This window comes from Cygnus olor, chromosome 11 (assembly GCF_009769625.2).
Source record: "Cygnus olor isolate bCygOlo1 chromosome 11, bCygOlo1.pri.v2, whole genome shotgun sequence".
NCBI lineage: Eukaryota > Metazoa > Chordata > Aves > Anseriformes > Anatidae > Cygnus > Cygnus olor.
In genome coordinates, this window is record NC_049179.1 from 9,547,015 (window position 1) to 9,568,782 (window position 21,768).

Below are 21,768 nucleotides of genomic sequence, written 5' to 3' on the forward strand. Positions count from 1 at the left end.
CCTGTTCCTGTTTCCACATGGTGGAAAATGACACCACGATGTCAGCGTAGTATTTCGGCCGCTGGAAGGCGTGGGGCAAAGTGTGAACGCTGGGCTCTGATCCTGGGTAAATTCGACCCCAAATGGAGCTGCTGGGGAGCTGTAGGGTAGGACAGCCTTTGTCCTTAGTGGCTTTGATGTTGGAAAGGGGCAGGGCACCAAGGATTTTGTTCTGCAGCTGCTTGTGAGGGAGGCGGAAGCACCGTGTCTGTCCTTCAGTTTTTGAAGGTGTGCTTGGGACTTCAGTACATAAGATGTAATCTCAGACCTGCCGCAGGAACACTGTGTTCATGTAAACTGGGGTGGTTTTTGCTATCAGATCGGAAGCCTTTTTATATACCAAAAAAAGAAGGGCGTGTCTGAAAGATCAAATCTTCCAGCTGAGGAGGAGCAGTGTCCAAGGCAGCACCAGGCTAAACACATTTGCATCGTGAGCCCTTTTTATAGAAGAGAATTAAATCACGATGCCCTGCTCTGGTATGAGTAAAGGGGGGAAAAGTCTACAGAAGAAGCCTATGGGCTTCTTTTACAGTCCATATTTTCAAATATGACATTAAAGAATCTGTTAAGCCAAAGTGCTGCTTAGAGCAGCTGAGTAGTGTAGCTACTTCCCCCATTACCTGAATCACTGCTAGTCTGTGGTAGATGGAGGGGCCACAGGGGCTCTCCCTAGAGCTTGTGTACCTTGGAAACCTCAAACAAAAGCATCTTCTAAGGTGAATACTGAAGATGGGAGAAAAGGAGAGGAAGAGGACTGTTATGGATGTGAAAAGGGGCCGTCAGGCCAGAACTTCAAATAGGAGAAAAAGTCCTGGGGAAAAGGATTTAATTCTGGGAGGTCGGCAAAACTGACAAAATATATTTGAAGCGAAAACGGGAGGGAGTTGTATTTAAATGTCTAGAAAGGGAGCTCGATGATGATTTTAGCAAAGCAGTAGGCTCCCAGCAGGCTTCGTAGCAAACCAAAGGCAGACTGAAATAGTCCAGCGAAGGCATTCGGCAGGAGTTTGAAGGAACACATGCTTGGGTGTATTTTTAAAAACCAAGCGGATGCCATAGTGACTGACTGCTGCGGGATTTTTTTGGCCTGGTTTATGTTAGGAGAGCTTCGTGGTGGTGAGCTGGAATAATCCACCTTAGCAGGTTTGATTTGTAAGTGTGGAAGTGTTTCAGTTCCCGTCATATTCATTCAAAACTCGTAATGAATTAAGTGATGCTCAGCTGGCTGCAGGTTGAAGTCCAGCTGCTGTTATGTTCAGCCTTGTTAAAATGACTCCAGTTTTATAATGTTAAGCAGCTTTTGCCTTTGTGATGCCAAAAGTGGTGCTTAATCACTGACTTGAGTGGAAATGATGGAGATAAGGACTGACATGAGGAAAGTGTGAAATGAATCTTACAGTCCAGACTGTAAAAGAGAAATGAAGATTGCCCTGGAGATGGTTGTGTGAGTCGGGATTACTTGGTTTGGAAAAGAAAAGGAGGGGTCTTGATATGGGATCTGAGATGGTGAAAGGTGGTGTGAGAATTGGAAATGCTTTTCTGTTATTTTTTGCAATTCTCAGAACTGCAGCCTAGGTGAGAAAGGCAGGATCAGTGCTTCTCGGGGGTTACTTTGGTTGGTTTGGTCGCTCTCTGAGCAGGTTGCGGTCAGCGTTAGCGGAAGGGATCGCAGGCTGACAGCAAAGGATAAGAAGCCCCATAACGGTGTTCTGTTGGCCTCATCTTCGGTATATCTTCAAGCAAAGGCAGCGTGCTCCCTGGTGTTGTACTTCTCATTGTTAATTCCTGCTTGAGGTGACCTAGCCTCTGTGTACAAACAAGTTACCTCCCAGGTAACTCAATATTGTTTCCTCCTTTCTCCGTTGCATTAAGCATCCAAGGTTGCCAGCAGCTGACACTTCATGCTATGACACTTTATACTTTTACTTTATCTTCCTGATTTTGATGCAGGCAGCTTAATTTACACTTGTGATAGGTTGCCTTAATGACTCCAGGCAACAAACTGGGAGCTCAGAATTTGGAGATGCTGTCGTGTTCGGCGTTCGCCTACGGTAAAACAAGCTCTGCAGCAAACTTCTTCCTTTTAATGACTGCCAGGCTGCATAACCAGTGGGTTCAGCAGTTGGTTACCACTTTGTTGAAGAGAGGTGCCTCGGGGAAGCTTTTCTGAGTCCTGAAGCAGCTGAACATTGAGGGCTTGTGACTCAGAGCCGGTCTGTACATCCGTGTGTCTTTGGAAGTCTAGTGGATGGGCTCTTCTTTGCTGCTTAGGTACAGTGGGAAGCCGGGGCCACTCCAGCCCCTTGCATCTTTGTGCTGGGGAACAAAAAAAAAAAGGCCTGACAAAGTGGGCAGAAGTGTTACTGGCTGCTCTGCACACATCCCATCAGAACGGAGTGCTTTTAATTGAACTTACTGGTACAATCCGAGCACGCTTCAGGTGGACTGGAAGACTTGCTGCTGGTATTTCCCAAGAGCAGGTGAACGGGCTGGCTTTGCCAGTTGGTTGAACAAACAGGCATTTTGGGTATCAGCAGAGAGCTTTCCGTTTGTACGATCGCTCTGAGAGAAGTACATGGATTGCCACTCCTGCTGTGCTTTGGTTTGCTGTAAAAAGTGGTGTGTTTGGTACTTGGTGCTTTCTGTAATCTAGAAACCTGCGCTGCCAGTCGTCGCTGTTTGGTTTGTTTTATGCTGGGTTCTTCACCAAGCTTTACCTCTCTTGTGTGGGCCTGGGGATGTCCATTTGTCTCTGCTCTGACCCCAGGGTTTTCAGAATTACCCCCAAAAAGTCTCATTTCACAAAACTTTTCTGACTTCTACTGCATTTGGGCTTGTCTCATTTGCTGACTGGCTCCCATCATATAATGTTTTATAATGGTCTGGATTGCCTTCACTTTTGGATTCTGTCCCCAGCAGAAGTGCTGTCACCTCTAACTCCTGCACTTGAGGAATTGTTTGAGCTTTACTCTATTTGTGCCAATTGGCTTTTTTTATGCAAAGCAGTTGGGATGACACGAGTACCTGAGGGTAGGTGTTCTATACCGAGCGTTTTTCTTCTTGTTGGCGCACATGGCAGTAGTGCAAATGTTTTCATTTCCCTCAAGGAGCATTCTTCTTCCTTCTTCATTTCCTTCTATTGTGTTGTTTGTGTTTAGATTGGGTGCAATGCAAATCTTTGTTTTTTTGGTAACTTTGGCAGGAGGAGCAGCGTGAAGTAAGGCAGCGTTCTCCTCCTGAAGCGGACGGGACAGTTTGTGTCTCTTTAGGGCACTGAACGTGATGCGAGACGAAGACACCATTGATTTGCTTTCACGTGGAATTCACTTCTACTTTTACTGACAGGTGTTTCAGCGCCGTGCTGGAAGCGATGCAGTGCTCAGCTTGCTCTCACATAACAGAATGAGTTAGGTCTAAGCAAAGCTGCATTCTCTGGGCCTAGGGCTCACGGAGCTCCTATTTTTAGTGATACCAGGATCAACGTGGTGACCTCCAGCTTGAGCCACATGGAGGAAGAAGAAAGGCATTTTTGGATCCCAGGAAGGGAACTTGTGAGAAAGGAGCAGAAAAGACAGGACAGAGAACCAGCTCTTAAGCAGCTATAAATACTAGTCAAGGCAGGAATGGCAGAAGGGAATGGATGAATGAAGTGCTGCTTAGTTCTTTTCCCTCTTACTTTCATCTTCTCAAGTCTCGCTTTAAGTAGATCTAGAAGGGTGTGGGGCTTCCTAGTATTCAGTGAGTAAACGTCTGAGTTACAATGGCTTGTCAGTGGCCTACATTCAGATTTTTTTCAGTGAAATCTCATTTCTTGTTGTCCCTTTATGCTTCATCTAGGCAGCAAATTAACGGGGCAGGGATTTATCCTGTTCCTTCCACAGCACCAAGCGAATGCCTCGTCTGGTGCCACTGCTCCCAGTTCTCTGACAAAAAGCAGGAGATTTGCAGTTCCCAAAGGGTTTTTCCAAATATTACGCTGTTGTCCTCTTTTGAACTGAATCAGAGCCTCTCAGAGATGGAAAATTACTAAATAAAGGTTTTTCTTTCTTTATTTTTTTTGGGAAAATGTAAACTTGCCCTGAGATGGCTGTGAAAATGTCACCTCTGGTTTAGGACATCCCTCAGCAGCAAACTCTGGAAGGCTGGCAGATGACAACTGCGTTTTGCCTTGTTCTGACATTCTTCTCGTAACTGCTGCAGTTGAGGGCCTGATGCAGGACAAATGCTGTGCGTGCTTTGGTCTGACCTCCAGTAAGGTATTTAAAAGATGTCTTTGTAAAATAACTGCACAGCTGAATGGGGTCTTTAGTTCAAGAGCTGTGAGACTACTTAATGCAGCCATCATGTTATGTACCACAGCTTTTTAGGAATGCTGTGATAAAAACAAACGAAGAACTACCTCTTCACTTGAGCTCAGGGAGAGGATTCCAAATAGAAACCAACAGAACTGTTTAGGTCACCATTCACATATTCAACCACCACAGAATCTCTAAAACATGGTTAAATATTTTTATATAAATCTTAGCCAGGTTTGGATCCCGTGTACCTTGAGTAGGCTGCACTGAGCTCTTTGGACAGCTCAGGCATGAGAGATCTTGCCCCTGACTTCTGTGGAGTGCTCTTTTCTTTCATCTCATTGCTTTTATGGTGAAGTCACCTGAAATCCTTGATTTCCCAGCTTCTAATTTTTATTCTCATCAAGGCATGTCTGCATAATGCCTAGTGTCAGTGATGTGCTGATACTTCGGCTGAGTTCAAACAGAAGAGTTTTCCATTTAATGTTTAAAGACTTGCTGAACTGTTGCAGGGTTTCATTTCTTACATTCTTACATTTTTGCAGAAGCTTTCTAGCAGTTATAGATAAAAACAAACAAAAACCTATAATTAGTACAGGTAACACAACAGCGTGCTGGGAGGGAGCCTTTGGCTGCAGGAAAGTGATTTCTGCGCGGGGGATTAGGAGGCACGGCGTGGGGCATCACCAGCGAGGCTCGCGTTAACCTCGGCTCATACTCAACTTGAATTTCAGCTCCTAAATAGCGATGTTTGCTGCTGCAGAGGAGCTGCCCTCAGAAGTTTATTTCTGTACCAATAATCTAAGCAGTGTCAGTAGGCCGTGTGAGATCAAACCCCCGGTCCAAGGAAGGATCCGATTTGTGACGCAGCCCCGGTGCAGCTGCATGTGCTGGCACGAAGCAGTGGGAAGGACAAAGCTATTTCTACTGGCATGTCCTACATAAGAGCCACGAGCGGTGGTAGACAGCCTGGTAGGGCTGTTTGAGTTACCAAAGCCTTGCTGTGGTCAGGGGCATGTTAGTGGAGCAACAGGCCTGCCAAAACAGGGAGAAGCTGAAATGCGCTGGAGAAATGCCTTGGGGGGGAGAAAAACATTCAGAAACGCACCTTAGGGATGAGCTTCTCAAAATTTGCCAAGGAACATCAATTTGGCAAACAAATTGTGGCATCCTCGGTACTTTTTAATGTATTTCCTTCCTCATCCCCATAACTAGAAGAGCGTTGTGGTGTCCTGGAGAACAGGCTGAGCGGGGAGATCGCAGCCTGACCCGCTGCAGGTGCGTGGCCCCGAAGTTAGCAGTCAACAGACTGAACTGCTCTCCGGCTATGGAGAGCATAAGCTTTAAAGTAAGTAAAGCATCCCTTCTCTAACCCCAGCTCCTGGAGCAGGGGCAGCATCTTACACGTTGTTCTGAGGCAGCTCTAGCTCTCTGAACTCTGCTTTGCATTTCAAAATGTGTTGTTCCTTTCGCTGATAGCATTTCTTGGGCACGCAGTGGTTGTTTTTTTTCTGAATGGCTGGTTCTCAGCTCTGCCTCGGATTGTGTGACCTGTCACATAATCCAACGGTTCTGCAAAGGGCATTTCTTTAAAACAGTCGGAGCATTTTCTTCTTTGCAGATGAGACAGCAGCTCGTTCTGCAGAATGTCTAAAAGGGGAAAAAACAGGTTTGCCATTCAGTATGTGCTTCTCTGCCAGAGAAAAACGCAATCGCTCTCCTTTCAAATGCAGTTGTTGGATCAGGAAAGGTCAAAGCAAGACTGAAAGTACTTTAAACCTTCACCTTACTAATGGAATAGTCTGTGGACTTGAAATAACTAATCTGAACATGACGTTTTTTTTGTCATCTGTACCAACATCTTACTGAGATTTCAGTATCTTTAGGATGCAGATCTGGTTGTCTTAAAATATCTTTGAGAGCTTGAGCATGCAGGCTTCAGTTGCTGTGCTTGTGTGAACGCTGGACAAATTGAAATTGCTGTCTTCTCTAAGACTGCTGAAGCAGAGCTGCTGGGAGCTCTGCTTTTCTGTCTTGTGAAGCTGAGACCCTTCCCTTCTACTCCCAGGGAGTGGGTTCCTGGTTGTTGACAAGTATTTTTGGCAATAGACAGGGGCAATGCCATGGTGTTCTAGAGAAATTCTTGTACGTTCCTCAGCTACAACAAAAGTATTTCTGTAGTGACCTAAAAAAAAGTTCATGCTATCAATGATCGGCTTACTTCTCTCCTGCATGGATGATTGTAGGTCTTTTGTCCCTAGCTTGTGTCAGGGAGAGGCATAAATGGAAAAAAATGAAGAATAATGCCTTCCTCTGCAGAGGATGATGCAAGCTTAATCTTTGGAAAAAACCCGTGAGAAACTAGTCCACAAATTCTCTCTGGAAGGAAATCTGCCGTGGTCAATGCTTCTTGATGTGTTCAAACCAGCTTCCTGACAGTGTGCGCCCTTCTGAGCAAACAGGAATTTAAATGCATGCAAAAGCAGTGCTGGCCACACAATTCCCTGGCTGTCAGAAGCTCTGGCTCAACATCCTGCTCCTGCACCGCCTCGGGAGAGAGGTGAATACTTGTTCAGTAAACTTGCTTTCCACTTACATGTCTGCCTCAATCCCTCATCCCTGCAGCATGCAGAAGTCTCTTGCCTCTTGCAGCAGTCCTTGTGCAGAGCCCTGGGGAGAGCTTAGCAGCCCGTGCAGCCTGCAGGAACCTGGCGATGGCAGAGCTCTTTGGGATTTTAAAACTCTGGTACTAAAAGTGGGTTGCATTCTGCTGGTGTTACCCTGAACTGAGGCGTGTGTCCTCGGTGAGGGGTGGCTTGCCGTTTTCCTGGAATGGCTTCATCATCCACCGTTGTTTAATTGCTGTTGTATGAGGTGCTGGTCTAGGCAAGCTGCAGAATGAAGCTAACCAGAGTTGCTTTTCTTAAGCATGCGGTTGAAATGCTGCCTAGCTACATAGGATTTGTTTAGGATTTGTCCGTTGTCTTCTGCTGTGCCGCTCGCGGTGCATGCAGCTGCTCTGGAGACTGCTAAGAGCAGTTCCTGACTGCTGCCCTTTAACATTCTCTTTGAAATACAAAGAAACGTGCTTTCGGGGGCACTGAACAAATGGGTGAACTTGGTGTTGCTCTGGGTGCCGTTCCACAGGCAAGTTAACGCATGCATCAGGCTGTTACCTATTGTTTGTTTGGTGATCCTGGTGATACAAGGAAATGAGAGGTTTTCTTTACTTCCTACAGAAGAGGAGGCTTTAATATCACGTCTGCAGTGGCAGTTAAAGTGTCTGCAATATTACACCCATCTCCAACCAGGATGTCCAAAGCGGAGAGAATTGCTCTAATAAATGAACTCGCAGGGCAGAGACACTTGGAGCTTTCTAGATTACACTCGTTCAGTGCCTCTGAGCAATTGGGTTTAAAACACAAAGCAGACTTCTCTCAGGACAAAGCTATAAGCTGAAAACAGAGCTTGTACTCAGCAGAAAATGGGCTATGATAGGGACTTCTGAATGCGCTTTAGGGACGTGGCTGTGTTAAAAAAAAAAAAAAAAAAAAGCATCTTCTTCCTGCACGTCTGCTCATGTGTCATCTCAGTCTGGTGTACATGTAACGCACCGCGTTCATTATCAGCACTTCTGAGCCCTTTGCAGAGAAATCGGGATGCATAACACAGATTCCTATAGCCAAGTTTGCAATTAAAATTTGACATCAAGGTTTGTGTCATATGTAAAGGGGGCTCTGTCATCCCCCCCCCCCCCCCCCCCCCCCTTTTCAAGTAGCTAAGGGAAACATCAAGTTTCCCAGTTGTTTGTCAGTGCCTAGGTCAGTGTTCCAGCTGGTTCTTCAGACCACTCTCTTATACAGCACAAGAGAACTAGAAGAACTTTGTTCTTTCCATCTGAAAAACTGGGAAAAAGGTCTGCAAACTACCATGCTTCAAAACGTGACTATAGCCAGGAGGCTGACATCAACATGGAGCCAAAACGAGGGAGTAGTTATCAATTTCTCGGTCGGGTTATTCCTCTCTTGGCAAATATTCCAGACTCGAATCTATTTACATTTCTCCTATCTTGTGGTATCAAATGTGTGAGCACAGGGTTGCTGCAAAAGTAGACTTGAAGCACTGTGTACACCTCTTGAAACGATGTATGAGTGTGGGAAAGATGCCTGGAGAAGGATTGGTTCTGGAGGGAATATTTGGAGGGTGAGAGTAGCTTCCAGAAACTGAGGGCGCACAGATGCGACTCCTACAAGTCAGTGTTGTTCCTGTCCAGTGATACTCCTATGAACCATGTTTTTCATTGAATTATGGTTACTGTGAGTGTTTTTTGCCCAATAAAGGTGATTTAAGTATTATTTACAGTCAGAGGTGTTTGTGGTGTGAAGTTGAGCATTGCTCGTTTATTCTGAGGAAGCTCTTAAATAAAAACATCCACTGGGTGAATGTGTGGGGGAAGGTGAATGGGCAGCTTGAGGTCCTCGCCCTGATCCAAGTGGTTTTTCCTCTTGGGAGAGGCCGTTGGAGCAGAGGACCTTCAGAACTCCTCTCCAGGCTGCATTCCCTGACTTGTAACCTCGGAGCAGGTCAGCACTGAGCAGTTTCTCTCGGCTACGTGGGACGTATTCCCAGGATGGCCTCACGGCAGAGATGGCTCTGGACCATTTACTCAAGGGCTCCCTGAATGTTGCTTCAGCAACCAAATGGAATTAGTTTCTCCCTAAATCTTTTTCGCACGTCAAACCGGGCAAGACTTTGTAATGCGCAGAGAAATGAGGAATGTTGGTCTGGATCCAGAAAATGTTAATCCTCCTGTCTGCGGGCTTGGCCAAAGTAATCCTCAGGTTTCCCTCTCCGTGCAAGGAAGTCAGCGCTCCAGCACGGGCTCGTGCATTTTGCACGATGCTCTCTGGGTAGTGCTTTCCTCCATGACAAGTCAGAACCTACCTTCAGCTCTATAAAGCTGCAAGATGAGATGCTTCTTCGTGCTTCTGCAGCTGGCTGAAGAAAGGGCAAAGCAGACCAAGAAAACTAGTGCCCAGCATCCACTCCACCAACTAAGGTACCGAGATCCAGGAGACTCTAGCTATAGGTTGCACAATGCATGCTCTAGGGCAGCTGCTGAGTCATACTTGGGTGGCTGCAGAAAGCAGCAAGTATGCTGGAAAAATTAAACCCATCTCTTCAGCGATGTGATGTAAAGCCCAGCCCATCTCTTATCAGAGAGCTGATTAAAAGCCATGTTCTCAGTGATAAATGAGTGGGAAAGCATTAAACCTGCTAGCTGATAGGTGAAGACAGGCAGGATGTTTCAGTGCTTTCCATGGAATTGAAGTGTTTACAGCCCTCTGCTCCAGCTGGCGTTTTGGCTGTCACTCTTTTGGTAAAGATTTAACTTAATTTCAAATCCTTTGTTTTAGTAAAGGTCAGAATTGGAAAGAGACTCAACGTTAATGAGGCTGCCTTTTTTTCTTCTACCTGAAATAAAAATGCAATACTTTGTCGAAGTGACTGTGGTTTTTTTTCTCCCACTTGAAAAAAAAAAATCACATAATTAACACCTTTCAGTGAAGAAGAAGGTGTTAATTAGGCAAAGTCGCAGTTAAATAGCAGATAGTTGGGCTCAGGCTTTCAAAGCCCAGGTGATGGGCGCAGTGGGAAGGTGGGGAGCGGAGGGTGACTTCTGGTGTAGCTTTCTTTGATGTCCTGATACAAGTTACAAGTGAGACTTGCCCTGTAAGAAAGGTGAAAATAGGCTAACTGGAGGGCAGGGCAAAGCCGTCTGAGGAGCACCTGAGAAGAGCTGAGATTTGGTATCTTAATTGTTTCGTTCCACTTCCCGAGGCAGAAATCTGGTCGTTCCCTGGTGCTGCAACCATGCTGTGAGCCCTGAGCCCTGGTGTCAGGAGCAGACTTCCTTGGAAGGAGACGATACCAACGCAGCTTTTCAGAAGCACGTTTATTTGCATCTGGCTACATTGCGTTCTCCCCTCTTAAATCCTCATAAATGCAGTTCTTTTTGTCATTCCAGGACAGAAGATGAAGAGATTTATCTAGTCCCTCTGCAGCGTATGCTAGTGGTTGTGAAGCTTTGCTTGTCTTTGCAGGTGCAGAGCCCGGGGTATTTGGGAAAGCTGGAAGAATGTTTTTTGGGGAAAAAGATATCAGTGTCTCTAATTCAGACGCATTTCCTAATTGCTGCTCTGAAAAGAGTTTAATAAGGAGACACCCTTTGACCCTACTGCCTATTTCTGGTGGGAGAGCCTCAGTGTGAAGGGGGTGATGGTATTTGGTAGAGTGACACCTGTATCTCATCTCTCTGGATTATTTTGGGTATAACTGCAGGCAAGGCTCTCAGCCAGTGCACAGAAATGAAATGGCCAGACCTGTGCTAGAGGCCTGGGAGCTGTGGAAGCTGTGAAATGTGGGCATGTGGCAGGGTAATAGGACAGACAGGAAACATCAGCCCTGCCTGTTTGCACGGAGGTTTGGGTGGTGAAGGCAGACAATCTGCACAGCACAGAGTCCTGAAGCAGTCTGTTTTAGCTGTGGTGTGGGCCTCCTGCTGAAATCAGGTGTGCTTTTTGCACTAGCTTTGCAAATGCTTTCCTCGTTTCTGAGCTTTGAACTGTGTTTTGGTTCTTCCAAGCGGAATTCACCCCAAGATGAAGGCAGGAGGAGCATCATCTTGCCTGGCAGAGATGCGCAGTGCTCTGTCCTGGTTGTAAAATCGCTTTGTTGCAGCTGTATTTCTTGTGGTTGGATGTGTTCTTAGAAATAGTTTGTGCTCCCTTCGTTCCGGTCACCTTTGTACGTTCTGGTGCCTGTGCACTGCTCTGAACTCCGTGGCCTTCCTGTTCTCCTATCTTTGCGGACTTTGTTTTAAGACCACGTCTTCTTTGATGGACTTGCACTTTTTTCAGCTTTAATCTTATGCCAGATACGTGTTACATGCCTAGAGAAATTACCATTTGTTCTGCATTAGTAGGGCTTTTTGCAGTACCTGCATTTCATTTAGTTCTGGCTGATTCTGTCTGTGTGCTGGGGCAGGTTTAACATTTCCTTAGCTAGCATTTATCTGCATCTCCTTAAAGCCAAACCCTTGTTTTATTTTTAATGTCTTTCTTAGGACGTTTATTTAGGTTAGTATTCCTCCTGCGTTGCTTCTCCAGTGCCATTGGCGTTGAGTCTTTTGCAACCTAGTGGGAAGTTTAGGGTATTTAAAAGATATATAAGTGTTTTTATTTAAATTGATAGCAGAGGCGTTTTTGCAACCAAAGGATGACTTCTGTCAGGTACCACCTTCAGTTTGTTTTTTTGACTGGTGGATTGCTGCCGATATATCTTATACTGGTTGTTGGTCTCTGTCAAAGATCCTTTTTTGCACATTCATTCTAGCAGGTGAGGAAGTTGAGAAGCTCTTTGGTCCCCGTGATACCGGTTAAAGCTGTTTGGGCATTGTCTTTTGAGTATTGTTGCATTTGGGCTCTAGCCAAGGTAGAACACAAGCTCCTCTACAGGCTTCAGAAGCTGCTCAGAGTTAGTTAAATATTTCTGTGCTTCCAATATCTTTAAGCTTTAGCTTTATGCAGAACTCAGTGCTACGATGACATGACCACAGCAGCAAGTAGATGAGCCTTACTGCTTCTCCCATACATCTTCCCTACGTAGGTAAGCTGCTGCTGCCTCTTTTCTGGCCCCTGTCAGTATGGGCAGTAGCCGTGGGTGGAAAGGTGCTGCTGCCACCCCAAGCTGGGGGGGTACTGCTAGTGTGTAAAGCTGTGGGTCGTGTATTTGCCATAGCTTGGCCAACAGGGAGCTAAACAGAAGCGAAATGAATCAGGAGGGCGTCTTCCATCAATGAATGAAAGTCTGCTCAGGTGTGTCAAGGCTGAGCTTCTACACTTATGTAAACTCTTCATCTTCAGCGTTCTTTTCTATTCCTCTCCTGAACTCTACACTTGATCAGTGTTGAGCTTTTTCAGCTTTCTGGCCCTGGGAGTCCACTTCATGTGCTTCTTTTGTTGTATATGGACAATTTCGGCTGCCCTTTTGAACAGCTCCAAGCTCTCCCCCGCTCCCAGTTCAAGCACACCTGCCTGCCTTTCAAAATACCTTTTGCCTAACTCTGGATCTTAGCAATTCTTCACTAAAATACAGATTACCATGTTCACGTCTTGCCTGTGTGAAGAGCTGTGCACTGCGTTTCATTCATCTTTGGCAGAATTGTATTTAGGCATTAGTTTGTTTCTCTCGTTCTAGAATCCATCGCTTTCCTTACCTTTTTCCTCAAACTTGGTAGGGGAGAGAATCTGCAACAAACAAACCTCACTTTATAAGCAATTTAAGAGTATTGCTACTGGTTCTTCATTCTGTCAGACAGATAACCATGAATTTCTAACAAAAAAGTGTTGAAAACATAACAGTGTACTTGATTTGTTACATTTGCTGGACTATCGTGCATTGCTTTGTTTACACTCTGGAGTATCGTGAATATTCTGTAAGGACCTCGTGGGAGGTTTAACAATAGGTTTTGTTGTTCTTTGCCTGATAGCCTTAAAAGTAAATAAAAAAATAAACCCCAACACAATACCTTTTTCTTTTAATGAGGAAAACTGCCTGTGTAACAGAACTACATGTTGATGACTGTGAAGAACACACAGCTGTCATTTGAAACTGTTGAAAAGGATAGGAATACTTTCTTCTAAGCATTTAAAGGTGCTTATTTCTATCGTAGTGAATAAGGGATCACTTAAAATGTGGGCTGCTCTTCTACTTCCCGTGGGCCGATAGGATCTTAGGGTATGGACGCTGGCCCCAGCTCTGCTCTTCTGTCCGCTGACACTTGGGAGCTGAAACTGGAAATCCTTCCTGCCACCAGTGCTTCCTGCAGTTTTGGGGAATTTCACAAAGCAGCTTTTCAGTTTTCAGCTGTGAGTAGTGTAATTGCTGTAATAGAGCCATGGCCCTGCCGTGACCTGCCTGTATTTTGATGTGCAGCTTTTCGTCTGATGCTCCTATTTCCAGGCTTGTGCAGAACACGATAATAACAAAGCAGCGAGTGCTGCGCTCCGGAGAAGACCAAGTAAGGAAACTGCTGGGCTCCGAAAGCCTCTTATGTAAGCAGTGAAATCTGCACAGTGTCATTTTCTGTTTGGTTTTGAACAATTATGGAAATCCCTGACAATTGCCAAAAAGCAGGAGTGCTTCAGCTTCCAGACTCCCGTTGTGTTACAGCAAGCGCTCAGTGTAATGTTCAGCTTTTTTTGCCCTTTTTTTTTTTTAACGACTGCTTGGTACTGACAGGCTTCAGCTCTTTCTGTAGCTTCTGGCTGGATGTTTTAATCAGAAATGGCCCTCTGGCAGATGTACAGTAGCTGGAAGCATTGCCTCAACTTACTGATGCTGTTTGATCTATTGCCTTTGCTGTTCCTGAACTACTGAAGATGCAAAACATTAACCTGAGACTCTTGTGCAGAGTTTTTAATAGCTCTGCCAGTCCTTTGTAATGCTAAGTCTTGATTAATCTGTACATGGAGGCTCTTCTACCACCTTCATTCCCATTTATTTCCTCCCAGAATTTTTATTGTAACCTGGAACACCCTTTTAAAGAGCGCTTTTATCTCTTGGTGGGGTGGGGGGAGCCAACAAATCCAGTTTGCGTTTTTCTTTGCCATCATTATGGAGTTGTCTGCGCTGCTGACTTGGTTTCTCAGATCCTGATGGTGTTGCACTGAAATTTATCGTAATCTGAGGCATTGTTTTTCAAGGGGATTTGAAACTGATGGAAGCCTAGGGTTTAAAACTTAAACCCGGAGAGTATTTACTAAAGGGACCTTTTGATGCAGTTGTCCTGTTTAATCTCTTTCTATTATTTTTAGGCTTTGTGCACAAGTTATAAGAACTTAACAGCTTAGCTAATGCAGAAGCAAATTCAAAACGGAAAGCTTTTGGCAGCTTGGCCTATCCAAATTGCTGATACTTCTCTTAATAAGAGGATTTACAGTCCTCTTTCATGCTACGTGTGCCTACAGCGTAGCCCCAGCAGCAGTGCAGCTACTGGTGGTTTGAAACTGACCCTCACACCCCTTCATCCCCGCCACGAGATGCCTCTGCGGCAGCAGTGGTTGCGTAGTGGCTAGGACAGCTGGCAGAGCTGGATGGGATCACAGCCCCGGGGCTTTGGGTCACTCGGGCTTTGACTTCGGTGATCCCTTTGGTGGCAGGGAGCTTGCCTCTGCTGCTGGTGGTAGCCGGGAGCCTGCAGGGTGATGAGGCTGTCGGAGCAGCCTTCCTGAGCTGCTGTCATCTCCTCAGCTCTGAGTGGCATTTCCATGTTACAGTGGGCAAACAGGGGGGGAAAAAAAGATTGTAATTTCAGGGAAGGAACTGCTGAGCAATGGAAAGAAGGTAGGCTGTGCCATGTGCTATTGCCTTTTGCATCCAGTGAACTACGTTCAGCAGACGCCGGTCTCGCTGTTGGACTTCTGCCTCTTTGGAAATTCAAAGCCTTCCTCCTTCAGTGTCCCTTGAAACGGGGACAGTCCAGCAGAGCAGGATCATAACCCGGTCTCCTTTGTTAGCCGAAGCAGCAGTGTGAGAACAGTGTGAGCCTTGTTAGCCTCAAGAAACAGCAGCGATGCTCTTCGCATCGTTTGTGACTGCTGCTAATTAGGGCACAGCAGCTTTTCCTCTCTCCCTGCAGCAGTGGGTTATTTGCAGTAGTGTTTCTACCCAGCACAGAGCTCACCTGCCTTTAGTGCTGAGAGAGTCCTCACCAATGAGCTGATAACAGAAATGATTTCTGGGGTTAATCTGTCTCGTTTCTGAGCCTTTGTTCTTGCAGCTATTGCAGTTGTTCTTCAGGCAGGGCTGCGCCATCGGGGGACAGCTCCTAAATAAGCGTGCATCAGAAATTGTACCATCGAATTGCCTCACCAGTCCTCTTCCTGGAAATAAGCCGTGATTTTGAGGGGAGGGATGAAGCGATCTCGTTTTGTGTGGCACTCCTGACTTCGCTGCGAAGCCCCGCTGCCCGGGCAGCACAGCAATCTGGCGGGTTTTGCTGCCTGATCTGCCTGGCCAGCTGTAATGTAATCTTTGGGTTTTCGGGGGAGGCGGTGGGGGAGGGACCAGCTTTAAGGCAGCACGGCTTTCGGTAGGGACCTTTGGAAGCAGGATTGAAGGACAGTTTAGTGTGCTTGCTCTTAACGCTGCTCAGAAGCTGGTAAGTATTGAAGGACTTCAAAGTAAGGATATTTTGGGCTGACGATCAGCAGCATGGTGTCTTGTTTCCAAAGGCAAAAATTGTATGGTCTCTTGGGACAGACAGCACCAAAGGCACTTCCTAGCTAAGGGAAGCAGTCCTTCTGCCTATGTACATGTGTACCAGGGAAATTCCCTTTGCCTCGGAAGGGTGAGAGGCACTCGCAGCCTTGGTGGTCTGTCTGTTTCAGGGAAGTGGGTCGGCAGTGTCGTGGGGACTTCCAGGCCTCACAGGTCCAAAATAGGTGGAAAAAAGGTCAAAGCAGAGCTCACAGACATGAGCTGTGTAGGGTTTTTCCCTTTTTATTTCACTTCTTCCCCCACCGTGTAGATAGGTCATACAAAATGAGACAACTCTTTAGAGAAAGACATCTGGCCACGAACACTTAACGCCCGTCAGCAGGAAGGCTGACCCAAAAGAAAGGTTTGACTGCCCACCAGTGTGCTCTATAGCTTGGAGTCATCTCCTAGCTGGTTCGAAGCGGTGTGCCCTGCAGCCCGGGTCTTCGCGAGCACAGCCCTGTAGGATTGAGCCCTTGTGCCACCCTGGGGCTGTGGGGATGAGCATTTTGTGCCAGGAAGCCGTGCCTCCCACGATACTGCTGGCGGGGAATGCTCTCCAACTACAACCTGCCAGTGCCCCGTGGTGTGCTTCTGCTCCAAAAGTCGTGTTAACAGCTGTTGTTGTAGATGCTGATGTCTTATCTAACTGTTTTCTGCACCTCGTTGCTTTATTCTTTGAGATCTTTTGTTTTCTGCTGGTCTGTCACTGCGTTTCTGCTGCCCCTCCCTCTAGCCGGGTTTGTCAAGTCGCCCATGTCAGAAACTAAACTCACGGGGGACGCCTTTGAACTGTACTGTGATGTGGTTGGGAACCCCACTCCAGAGATCCAGTGGTGGTACGCTGAAGTCAACCGGGCTGAGTCTTTCAAACAGCTGTGGGATGGCGCGCGGAAGCGCCGTGTCACCATTAACACCGCCTACGGGGCGAACGGGGTGAGCGTGCTGAGAATAACCCGCCTCACCTTGGAAGACTCTGGGACTTACGAGTGCAGGGCCAGCAACGACCCCAGGAGGAATGACTTGAGGCAAAATCCCTCCATAACGTGGATTCGAGCCCAGGCTACTATAAGCGTCCTTCAGAGTGAGTCCGGCGCCCTGCCGTAGTGGTACCATAGTTTCTAGAGGCAGCCCAGTGCCCCTTGCCTTCCCCTAATCCCCGTCAGCCCCCTGCTGCCTTATCCTGTTGTTTCGAACCTGACACCGTTCCCGTAGTGCTGACGTGTCTGCCACCCCTCTATCTTCTCCATAGGATCAAAGGACTTGGGAGAAATCCCTGGGTTAGTTTCATAGTTGTGTGTGGAAACCAGCCCCGCATTGAGCTTGTGCCTCTCCCCTACCCCTGTAGCTCTGTAGCAGGCTTCCAGCCACCCTAATGCTGGCTTCTCCATGAGTGCCTTTATATTTGATTTCTGTGTTCTTCCCAGGTCTAACCATTTTGTTCTTTTTCTTCTGTTCTCTTGGAATTTCCTCTGAATGCCTTCCTCCTGTGATTTTGGTTGCATATATGCTGCTGTGCAGATCCTTCCCTTTCGGTTATACGTGACCTTTAATGTTCAGATTTTTCCGTGAAGTCGTGTTGCTTTTCCTTCCTGAACAGCAGCATGTTTCCTAAGGAGTTCTCTGATGCAGCAGCACTGAACTGATGCAGCTATTCTTAATCCAGCCTGTGAAAGGGTTGGGGGGAGAACCCACCTCCTTGTCCAACGTTGAAATAATAGCTTTAGCTAAATGACTTTCATCTGAGAATGCAACTTTTGGCAGCAGAAAAGCTTTCAAAAGCAGAGAATGTGGTTGAAACAATAGGGAACGAAAAGCAATTCTGGATCAAGACTTTTCTGCATTCAGCTGACTTTTCAAGCCAGATCCAGATGAGTTTGGAAGTCTGTCATCAGAGCCGTTATGGCAGAACCCTATTTCATCTCGTGTAAGATGATGAACTCTCGTTTGCGAATGAGATAAAGCACATACATAGCGAGTTATAGGCAGAGCGACTTAAATCTGCGACGTGAGCCTGCTGCATGGAGGTGCAGGAGAACTTGCTTGCTTGGTGAGTTCTCAGTGTCCTAAGGTGGCAAATAATTTCCAGCCCTGGGAAACGGAAACATCTGTACGTGGAAAAATGGGCAGTGAACCCGGTGATGCGGATGTGCCTGGAAAATTGAAGCAGCTTTGGGTTGTTCAGCACAAACCTGCTTGGCTTGTAGTCCTGATGCTTGATCCCTCCTTCATCTGTTGATGTCCCAGAGGACTTAGACCTGTAGATTGCTTGCATTACCTCCAATAGCAAAAGTAGCGTAATTTTAGGTAATAGTACAACCTTAAGGCAAAGCATAAAAACCTTGTCTTGCAGAAGTCACGTCTCCTGAACTACCCCTGACTCAGACCCTCCAGTTCTCTTGAACATGGTGAGTTCCTGGTGTCTTCCGGTTGGCTCTAGTGACCTACAGAGGGAGAAAAATCTTGTTTGAAAAGCCAGTGACGGTGATCACGTCATTCGGGAGTGAACTGCTGTGAAGATGTCTCTGTATGGGAAGTGGGCTTTTCCTCTCTCAGGCCATTGAAGCTCCCTGCTCTGGGGACTGAAGCCTAACAGCTCATCTTCCTCCCCAGCTACCATCACTCGTCGCATCTGGTGCTGCTAATTCTGGAGCCTGTGCCGTGACTTCATTGCTAAGTGCCTCGTGACCGGGCTGATTATTCCAGTTTTGTGTTTTATTCACGCTTATGTGTGGGAGAAAGTGTTGAACCAAATACTTCAATGCTTTTGCTCCGAAATGTTGGCTATGTCAGGAGATCAGACCTGTTGATGTTGGGAAACAGCTCTTGAACATTAAGCCCCTGCATGGCTGTGCTGGAAACGGAGAGGAGGGAAGAGCAGACTTCCAAGCTGCCCTTGAGGATGTGGACCTCAGCCACTGCCCAAAATCTCTCGGTGGCTTAATTGTGTGCAAACACAACTTGTCTCTGAAGCTGGAGTTCTCTGTCTGCTGGTATTTCAGTGCTGGTATTTCCAGCTGATGGTGGCTACGTTGCTGCTGGCCTCGTGTGTCATTCATGTGTCGTCAGCATCATGGAAAGGGAACACCAACTGGATCCAAAGAGCAGAACCTCTCTCTTCCCACTGTCATATAAGTCACAGCTGGCGTCCAATACCAAAACAAGAATGCAGAGAGCTCAAGTGCAACTTGATTTTTAAAAGTTAGCACCCAAGAACTACCTCTGGCTTCAATCTTGTTACTGGTTTGGATAACGAATATCACTTATGGATGTCTTTGTGTAAAAACCCGGACCTACATGAAATGGACAGTGCAAGTGGTGTGTGAAAAGCCTCTTGTGTCTTTCTCTTTCAATAGGACATCCCTGTCTGGATGTTACTATCCCAGTAGTACTCCACATGCAATTTGTCTTATAGAACTAAATCAGACTGGAATTGCCTCACTGCATTTAATTATTACAAATTAAAGTAACACAGGTGCAGGGAAAAGATGTAAACGAGGCTGCAGTTGTCTCCAGCCACATCGCAAGCTTGAAGAGGTTGCAAGTCAGACACAAAAGGCCCCAGCAAAGCAGGCCTGAGAAAACTGTAAATATTTTTGGACACTGTTGGTTAGCAGGTACTAAAAACTTGGAGGACACCGCTTTCATAATCAAAGCAAAACATTTAAAACAAACCCCAGCAGGAGCAGTGAATTCTAGCAAAAGTTTTTTTCTCTATGTATCAATATTCAAACACTGAGTTACTATTTCAAACACATTCCTAAAAACCTCTCCAAAGCCCTGGTAGTGGTTTTCTAAGAAGGCACGCATGCTTTTTGTCGGGCATGGAAAAAGTAATCAAACAATTTTGTGCCCTGTAGGACCCAAACAGCTCCTTGAACAGATAAAATTCCCAGCAGGGCTATCACGAGGCAGAAATGCAGTTGATAATGGTGAGGTATCTATGAGAAGCATCAGGAAAAAAAAGCTATTTCTACAGTACCTGTGAGTTTTTCTGCAGTTAAATGATAGTCCTTGTTTTAAATAGCTGTGAAAAGAAGTTCTGTAGCCTGCCTGCTGAGGAAAGGAGAAAAGGATACACAGCAGCCCCAAAGGGCTGTGTCAAGTTATTAGTAGGTAGATATTTTACCTCCCTGCCTCTCTGGGCAATAATCTAAGTACTGTAGTATTGGAGAAATGAATGTTTTATGCGATGAAAAATGCAGCGTTTTTGACAGTACTGTATTTTCTACTTCTCATTCCGTTTAATTTGTTTTCCAAGTGCTTTGCAGATGAATATCGAGAAGACTGCATGCATATGACTAAATTTGCATTCCAAATAACATTATGACAAGGCATAAAAAAACCTTACAGGATTAAAAATGCTGACTTGCAAAAATCACCGACCTGTTCATTCCTGACCTATTTCCTCACCCTCTAGCACTTTGCTGCTGACCCAAATGCAGAGGAGGGGCCTCCTGTGTTCAGAGAGGTTGGCACTGGAGCAGTGTGGCTGCTGAAACGAGCAGAGGCGAGAGCTGCAGCTTTGGAATTCATTTTTCCCTTTAAAGTAAGGAAATAAATAAATAAAAGTCAGAGGACACACATTTACTGCTAGAGCAGTGGCCTCTAGTACGAGCTCTAACTGTACTCAATGTGAAATTAAGGTCATTTCAGAAGTCTAATGGCAAGAATTCTTAAATTTACTATAAGATCTGTCATCCTCTGTTAAGTCTTGTTCTTAACAGAATACTGAAAACCAGCTATGATACCTGAGACCTTCAACTGAAAAGTTTTTTTACCAAGTTTAGTAGGAAACCTGTCTCCAGACATTCTAAAAAAAAGTCACCCCCCCTTATTTGTTAGGGAGTAATTGCTCAATTTGAAGAAAAAAGGGCAGTGCCCTAATATGAGGCTGATTGCTTTGGAAATGCTTTCCCCTAAATCATGTCAGTGTGATGGTGCCAGGTTAGACTGCCATGAGAAACAGCCCGCTTTCAGTCCTAGCACAGCCAGCAAAGTATCCAACTCCTTTGGTCTGTTTAGGTCATGAGGCTCACATTTTTTTTTCCCTTCATAAATGTTCATGGTTCAGGTTACTTTAGAAACCTGACTAGTTTTAACACTGTGTACATTCCTATTTTTTTTAATTTTAAGCATTAAGGACAGCTTTCAGCCATCCTTCATCAGACTTGTGCCTTATTCACAGCGGGGTTTGCTCTAATTCCAGGTACCGGTGAAATTGCCCTGCACCTCTCTTAAGATGTGTCAAATGTAACTTTGCCCACTTGCTTTGTAGGGTTTTGTGCTAGCAGAGCAATGCTCCTGTCTTGCCAGGAGAAATGGCCAGGTGAAGACAGGATATCTTAGGTAGACATTAGTCTCTTTGCAGGGTCAAGTCCAGAAACATTATTCAGAAGACTGACTTTGAGAGCTATTCTGCACAGAAAATGGGTTTGTTTCAAACCTCAGAGTAGGTAGAGGGAACAAGTAATAGCCAGACAGAAGTTGCTTCCGAAGGAATAGCTGATTTCTTATGTATAGTCTCAGGACAAACATTTATCTATTTTATTATCCATTTTAAGTTCAGCCACGTGTAGAAATGATTAGCCATGTTGCACTTATATTTGTAGCAATGTTAAACATAAAAATCTAAAATAATTAATTCTCTTTTTCCCACACAGGGGAGTTGATCCATAAGGTGTTGCCTTCGCTAGTAGTCAGTTGTTCTATTGTGACTTTCTTGATGTCTCCCGAATTAGTGCAGTGACATTCCTTGTGTAGTCTCATTTTCCCCTTCCCTGTTGCCCTTTGCATTTTAGACTAGTGTGGCACATTTGCCAGTGAAGACTTGTTGCTATTTAATGTGTCCCTTTTTTTCCAGAGCCGAGGATCAATGCCAGCGAGGATGTAACCATCCATCTGTATGGCCCGGCCGTCACATTGCAGTGCAACCTCACCACGAGTCCCAGCCCCCTTTCTGCCAGCTACTGGGTGAAGAATGGAGAAGAGATCCCTGGCACTAGAAAACCTTCAAACACTACAGAATACAAGTAAGTCTCTTCAGGGAAAAATCTCCACCTTATACTGGAGAATGGCAGAATTGGCAAACCTGCAGCTGCAGTACTTAGTG

At 45.8% G+C, this 21,768-nt stretch overlaps 1 protein-coding gene across 2 annotated transcripts in view; it reads left to right on the top strand.

Moving 5' to 3' along the window:
• Nucleotides 1-21,768, top strand: part of NPTN (neuroplastin) — a 51,307-nt gene that overhangs the window by 5,402 nt on the left and 24,137 nt on the right. For both annotated transcript variants that reach the window (XM_040570398.1, XM_040570399.1), the window contains exon 2: nt 21,520-21,688. In XM_040570398.1, the coding sequence (XP_040426332.1) occupies nt 21,520-21,688 (169 nt within the window). The remainder of the gene's footprint in view (nt 1-21,519; nt 21,689-21,768) is intronic.